We start from the raw sequence: 7,228 nt of genomic DNA, 5'->3' as shown, positions 1-7,228 counted from the left end.
AAGAAAATACTAGAAAAAATAAGAAAAAAACTGATTTTTTTTTCTTGCATGGAAGATGTTTGTGTGTGTCATGTCCATGCCTATTGTCAGCATGTTTGAACATTTGAGTAGCTCTTAACAAAAAAACAAATTTGACGAGTGTGGAAAAGGTATTGTTCACACATTGTTTGGAACAATTTTGTTTTTCTCTCTCAGAGCTACTTAGATGCCCAAATGCGCTAAAAGTTGGCTCACACCACACGCACTCAAACATATTTTATGCAAAAAAAAGAAAGACAGATTCAAAAAATCAATTTTTTTAGTTTTATTGTTCACCCGTTACACATAAACCTGGCCACAGAATTAGATATTTGTCTTGAATGAAACTAAACTCTCTACTTCTTGATAGATGCGCCCTATGTCCCACTTTAAGCAAGACCTAGGAAAACACTCGCATCACGGCAGCTCTAGATGGACCGGCGCAGGTGCGATGAAGGCCACAACTTCATATTTTTGTTAGTTTATCTTTAACATTTTTGAGTCATTTATTTTACTTTTGTTTACATTTCCTAAAATTATAAACTTATACATTAAAAAATACTTCACACAATGTTTTGAAAGATGTTAGTCATGAATTAAAAATATATTAAATGTGTATATAATGTTAACTTGTATCTGAAATATGTTAATAAAGCACTTAAAAAAATAAAATATGAAATGTCTATAAAAATATTGACCGTGTGTCAAAATGTTATTTTGGTATTTAAAAATTGTGATCAAACTGTATAAAAATATCAAACCTGTGCTAGAGAAAAATATTAGATATATATACAAGAAAATGTATATAGAAAAATAATAAATGCAAAAAACAACAAATAAACTGTTAAAGTACGAGAAACAAACAAACAAAACTGAAGAAAGTGGAAAGGAAAGAAAAAAAATCAATGAAAGCCAAGAAAAAAATAAAGTGAATTGAGGGAAAAAATAATAAAGAAAACCAAAAAAGGGACCCAGGGAAAAAACAAAAAGTAAGGGAAAAAGAAAAGAAAAAGACCACATAAAAACCTGGTGGAACAGCCGACTCCATTCATATTAATTTTAACCATACCATGCGTATGGTTCGGCACGACGATAACAATAAGGTTGTCCGTAATGAAAATATCATAAGTAGTATAATGCATGTCAACTAAGCAATTTCGATGAGGTGACATAGAATTAAATAAAGAAAAAGAGTGTTAAGTATCATATCATGATATCGTATTATATTAAATGGTGTGTTACTATGTGTCTTGGATGGGAATAAATTAACCATCCTATGATACTAACACATGATACTATGTATTACGGTTATCATATGATATTATCTATTACAACCAGCCTAGAAAAAATGCGAAACATAGTCGCTGCGCTTCTTTACTCGGTCAAATCAATCAGTGTCCACGGTTGCTCCGATCCAACGGCCCGTATGGCACCGCGCGCGGAAGCAGCAGCGCGCGCGAACGTCCAAGAAAACGTGGCGAACAAAAACACGGCCAGCAACCATCGAGAAGGCCGCGAGTGGGGAAGAGGAGAGGAGAGCTCCGGCCGGCCGCAGACATCGCCGTCGCGTTTTACACCACACCGGATGCCATGCACACTCGCGTCGGCGTCGGACAGCGATCCGCCGAGCCGGCCGCGCTCGTACGCGGAGCACCGAATCCCCGCCTCTGCATCTTTGAACCGAGCAATGTGAGCGGCCCGTCTCCAAAGGCCGGAGCGCGGGGAATTCCACCGATACAGCCATGGCATGAAAGCAACGGCCATCCGGTTCCGCCGGCACGGCGCCCGCCCGGTGCTGCTCATTCGATCACATCACACGATCGACACCGATCGATGCGGCTGTTCCGCATGCAGCGCCATCTTGGCTGGTAAAAAAATATTACCACGGCGAACAGGTAGTAGAAGCCATTGTGCGCATTGACCGTGTGGTGGCGGGTCGAGGGAAGTTTACCCCGGACATGGGGAGCTACGAGCACCACCTGCAGCGTTGACGGGATTCATGGCGACGATAGGGAGGGAGGAGAGGACTGGAGCGGGATGCTCCATGTTATCATGCATTGACCGAGACGGCTCGACCCTGCATGCCAACATCGGCACGCAACGTCCAGAGGCCACGCGATGCGTCAGTCAATCAATCGACCGTGCGGCAGCGAGCGACGTTTGATTTCGCAGTCAGCTCTGCGCGCCAGCGCCAGGAGCCAGGAGGTTGAGGTTGATCCCTGATGTGGCCTTGCCTGCCCAAAGTCTGGCGCCTCCAGGGCCATGGCGCGCGCCGAGCCAAAGCTGGCAAGCTGGTCTCACGGACCGGGCCGTGGCCGTAACAGACAGCAGTTGGCGCCGTACTCGGGGCAAGGAGAGCACCGCCATGGCCAGCAAGCGACAAGCGCGGGCATGTGCGCGCGATCTCATGGCACCAGAGCGGGGCATGTGCGCTCGATCTCGTCTCTCGTGGCCGTGGCCGCGGCCGCCGCATGAGACACGATCACGGTCTCGCTCTCGCGCACGCCCGCCCGGCGATCAGAAGCGGCTAAGGACCAGGAAAGTACAGCGAGGCAGGGCGGGAAAGCCGAAAGCGGCACCCTTTCTGCTGCCCAGGGAGCACAAGAGCAAGCCCACATGCTCGCCACCCCGCCCTAATCCGGCTCTCAGCCGCGGAAAGGGAATAAGATATCGGGTGATCAGGGATCCCTGGCGACGATCATCATGATATCCTCTGATTCTGCAGGCAGCGCTCCGAGCAGGCACATGGGATCGAGCGTGAGAATGAAAAATTAAGCGGAGAATGTCACGCGAGGAGCATGCATAGATTCTGATTCCAAGACCTGGTCGTTAACTGTTCATTGCTCGTAGTACCGATTTGCCGTTTTGCATTGGTAACTACTCCTGGTTTGCTTCTACAAGAAAAGATCAACGCTTATTCAGTGCACGACGGCAGAAACGGATGAATAATAAGACACAACAAAAATACAGTCGTTTTCTAGTCCGTCCTCTGTGTAGAAAATTGAAGGACAGGGCGGCTTATACAGTGCAGGCCCATGATCCAACTCCACGAGCGAGGTAGTGCTTGTACGTATTATTTTTCTCCGAAAGCGTCCGGCTGGAGCCCGCAACGGTTGCCTTGGATACGTGCGCCACAGGGGATCCAAAGAACGTCCAAATATCCAAGCATGGAAAGAAGCCATAAACTAATCTCGCCGTCCCTACACAAGAAACCACAGAAACACTGCCGGCCTAGGGAAAACGTGACTGTTGATTCTGCACCAACTGTCCCTGAAACACGGCCTTCTCATGCGCTAGATATTTTTCCACTGATTAACACGACGTTCTCATGCACAAACAACAGGGAGGGCGCATGCCAAGCAAGCAGAGCATGGAAAGCACAATAGGCTCGAGCAATTTTACCACTGCTACATTATACTGGGATAATACGATTTCACATGCCACGCCATGGCAGACACCAGTGTGAGTATTTCTTCAACCATCTGTCCCTCTTCTTACCATGGAGAAAAGAAAACTAACTCGAGAATTCATCTACTACTAGTACTTGCTACTGCAAACATTTTTTCGAATGGAACAACGGGAGAGGAAAGACTGTTTTTTCTCTTGCATTTCGTTCTCCAGTGAAAAGGGAGAAGAATATTGAGTGACCAAACAAGGAAATTTTGAACGCTTCGCTTTCCCTCTTGCTGTCCCCCTCAGCGCGCCGCTCGATCACAGCTGTTTCTTGGCATCCGCCTCCTCGTCCTGTCCGTCCCCGCAGCTGTCCTTGCCGGCCGGCTCCGGCTCCGGCTCCGGCTCTTTCCCTTCCTTGGGGCTCTCCAGGGCCCTCTTCTCCTCCTCCTCTTCGTCGTTGTCCTTGGGCGGCGCCGCCGCCTTGCCGCCGTCGAGATGCCGCTTCTCGGCGCGCGTCTTCAGGACCTCCAGCAGCTCCTCCATCGCCCTCTCCTTCCCGTTCCTCCGGTTCTTGATCAGCACCTCGCTCACGTCCGCCGGCGTGATCTCCGCCGCCTCGATCCATTCCTCCAGCCCCCGCATGACCTCGGCGCTGTCGTCCTGGAGGCAGAGGTAGTTCTTGAGGAGGATCTTGAGCGCCGGGAACGTGCAGTAGCTCATGAAGACGTGCATGTCCATCCGGCCGGACCGGAGCAGCGCCGGGTCCAGCTTCTCGATGTGGTTCGTGGTGAACACGAAGATGCGCTCCGACCCGCAGCATGACCACAGCCCGTCGGTGAAGTTTAGCAGGCCGGAGAGCGTGATCGACCGGCCCGACGCCGCCCCCGCGTCCTGGTCGACCGCGCCGTCGAGGGTTGGCCGCGGCCTCGGAGCCGGTGCCAGGGCCGCCCGGTTGGTGAGGTCGACGGAGCAGTCGATGTCCTCGATCACGATGATGGACTTGGACGTGGTCTTCATCAGCAGCTTCCGCAGCTCGGCGTTGCTGCTGACCTCGGTGAGCTCGAGGTCGTACACGTCGTAGCCCAGGAAGTTTGCCATGGCCGCGATCATGCTGGACTTGCCTGTCCCCGGCGGGCCGTACAGGAGGTACCCGCGCTTCCAGGCGCGGCCCGTGCGCTCGTAGAAGGAGCTGCCGTCGGCGAAGTCGCGGAGGTCAGCCATGATGGACGCCTTGCGGTCGGGGTCCATGGCGAGCGTGTCGAACGTGCTGGGGTGCTTGAAGGGGACGGGGTCCCACGGGAGGCCGCGCGAGTCCATGGCCCCGCCGCGCGCGTTGGTGTACAGCAGCCGGTCCTGGCTCCGGCGGCGGATCTCCTGCGCCGTGGCGAGGATGTGGTCGAGGTAGGCCGGCAGCAGCTTCTCCCTGTCGCCGCGGCGGATCCGGAGCGTGAACCGGCGCTTCTCCTCGGGGAGCGGGCGCCACGAGAAGCCGGGGGACTGGCGCGGCGCCACCACGTGCTCCCACGTGACGGCAGCGCCGCGGAAGGCGTCCACGACGCGGTCGCTGGCGGCGAGCCCGAAGGTGAAGGAGGTGGCGTTGTGCGGGCGCGTGAGGCTGAGCCGGGCCCCCGACGCCGGCGCGGCCGTGCTGCTGAGGTAGAGCTGCACGGCGTCGTAGATTTCGTTGTTGCTCATGCCGTCCGTCTCCGTGACGTCGAAGTAGCAGTAGGGAGAGAAGGCACGGGTGAGCCGCCCGAGCAGCCGCGCCAGCGCCGCCCGCAGCTCCGCCGGGAACACGGCGTGCAGCATCCCTTGCAGGAACGCCAGCGCGCCCATGAGCGACGCCAGCATCGTCCAGTACTCCTTCATGGTCACTCCCCGCCTCTCTTGCACTCGGCCTGGACTTGGAACTTGGAAGAAGAAGCGCAAGGGAGAATAGGAAACGACTGAAACGGGGCAGGTTGGCCTTGGACAAGTTTTCCTACGAAGGGTCAGGAGGGCGGACGATGCTTTTATAGGAGGAGGGGGAGAAGCTGAGATGAGCTGGAGAAGAAGCGTGGTGTGAGTTCCATGGCCTCAGGCTCGCCATAGCGCGGTATCATGGATATCATGCACTTGGGACAGCAAACATACTGATATGGTAATAATTAATAAAGAAAAAAAGTTAGAATAACACGTGTAAATATCATATCAGGTTAAATACGGAGTGCCGACGTTTAGAGCTTGGCCTTCATGAAGACCGAAATTTTTGAATAATTCGAAATTCAAACCTTTTGGTTTCAACAAATTTTTAGAAAAAATATGCAAGTAAAGAAGAATGTTATGTGTATGTAGATAAAAATTTAGGATGAAATACCTTAAAATACGATCTTTATAAAAAAGACAAATTAATGGCCTGAAACGATGAATATTGTCGTGTGTAAAAAAGCCTCAGATTTGTCTTTTTTACACACCCCTCATTACAATGTATTTTTTTCTAAAAATTTACACGGATGTGTGTTACGCCTTCACTCATCCCTATATTTTTTTCAGAATTTTTTAAATTTAAAAATATAAATTTTCATGAAATTTAAATTTAAAGGTCTTCATGGAGCTCGGCCACCAGAAGCAATTTTCGGTTAAATACGATGCTACATATTTTTTTTGTTATCAAATAATTATAGTTGAAAAAAACTAATACGTATAATATTTGAAAACGGAAAAAAATATAATATTAATTTATAATACTGTGTATTATAAAAATAGCATGGTAATACAATATATGATACGCATAATATACTCCCGCAAGGTCGCCATCGATGGGAGGAGATCTTGTACAATAAATTATTGGCGAGCATTGAAATGCATTGGGAATATAGGCAGGCAATGTGGGCTCGCATGCACATACCAGATATGCACCTGCACAGTGTCATGATCAATGGTATCCTATTGGCTTTGGTATACGGCTGACAACAGGACGGAAATGGAGCCAAAATTTTCCGCTTTTCCAGAAGAAAAAAGAAACGAAAAAAAATATAAAAACAGTATTTGAACTGAAATATTTTTAAAATGGTACCGTGTTTTCTGGTGAAAGGGAGACGAAAACAAAACGTTTCGTTTACAGGAACATGGAATTTCTGTTTTTAGGTGCAAAACTTTTCCCTTTTCGAAAGAAAAAAAGAAAAGGAAAGAAAATACGAAAACGGTAGTAGAAACTGTTTTTTACGCGGAAATAAAAACAGAAACAAAAGCATGTTTTCAGATGTAATGGACATAGAAACGGCACGTCCCGTTTTCATGAATAAGAAATTCTATTTTTACTATGATCGTATATAGGTTGTTTTGTAACCCAACCATCAAACGACACACAATGACAGAGTGAACGGAATGACCCATTTGAGGCGAATTTTTACTAGCCCACAGTTGTCATGTACTACTACAACATTATACTAAGTCCCTAACTTAATCATATTGTTTTTGTACTCATGTTTACCATTGATAAGGTTTTTTGTATTTACTTCATGATTCAAATGATCAATGTATGAAAAATCCTAAGCATTTCATGCCTTTAAAATTCCTATTGAACATCTGGGTAAACTACATATGTTAAATTATCTATTAGAAACACGGACAATGGATGTGGATTGGGTTGTACTAAGATATAATGTGGGAACTAAAACGGCTATTGGGGGCTTATTTGACTCAAAGAATTATCATAAGTATCTTGGAGGATTGACACCTTGGGAATTGTTTGTATGTTTGTCTTTTGGTACGCAAGATTGAATCCTTTAGGATTTTTCTTTCTTTTAAGGAATCATTTATACCACACTAGAAAATC

The 7,228-nt window shown here is 48.2% G+C and overlaps 1 protein-coding gene across 1 annotated transcript; it reads right to left on the bottom strand.

Moving 5' to 3' along the window:
- Positions 1 to 3,403: 3,403 nt before the first annotated feature.
- Positions 3,404 to 5,464, bottom strand: LOC123397791 (AAA-ATPase At4g25835-like). The gene has a single exon (XM_045092323.1). It carries the CDS (start codon positions 5,278 to 5,280, stop codon positions 3,730 to 3,732), a length of 1,551 nt encoding a protein of 516 aa, XP_044948258.1. The 5' UTR covers positions 5,281 to 5,464; the 3' UTR covers positions 3,404 to 3,729.
- Positions 5,465 to 7,228: the final 1,764 nt, after the last annotated feature.

The sequence above is a fragment of the Hordeum vulgare genome, chromosome 5H (assembly GCF_904849725.1).
Source record: "Hordeum vulgare subsp. vulgare chromosome 5H, MorexV3_pseudomolecules_assembly, whole genome shotgun sequence".
Classification (NCBI taxonomy): Eukaryota; Viridiplantae; Streptophyta; class Magnoliopsida; order Poales; family Poaceae; genus Hordeum; species Hordeum vulgare.
The sequence above is the reverse complement of the archived record's forward strand: the minus strand, read 5'-3'. Positions and strand labels throughout refer to the sequence as shown.

Coding starts and splice junctions, on each gene's coding strand:
- LOC123397791 (XM_045092323.1), bottom strand. CDS start 5,280: ATGAAGGAGTACTGGACGATGCTGGCGTCGCTCATGGGCGCGCTGGCG.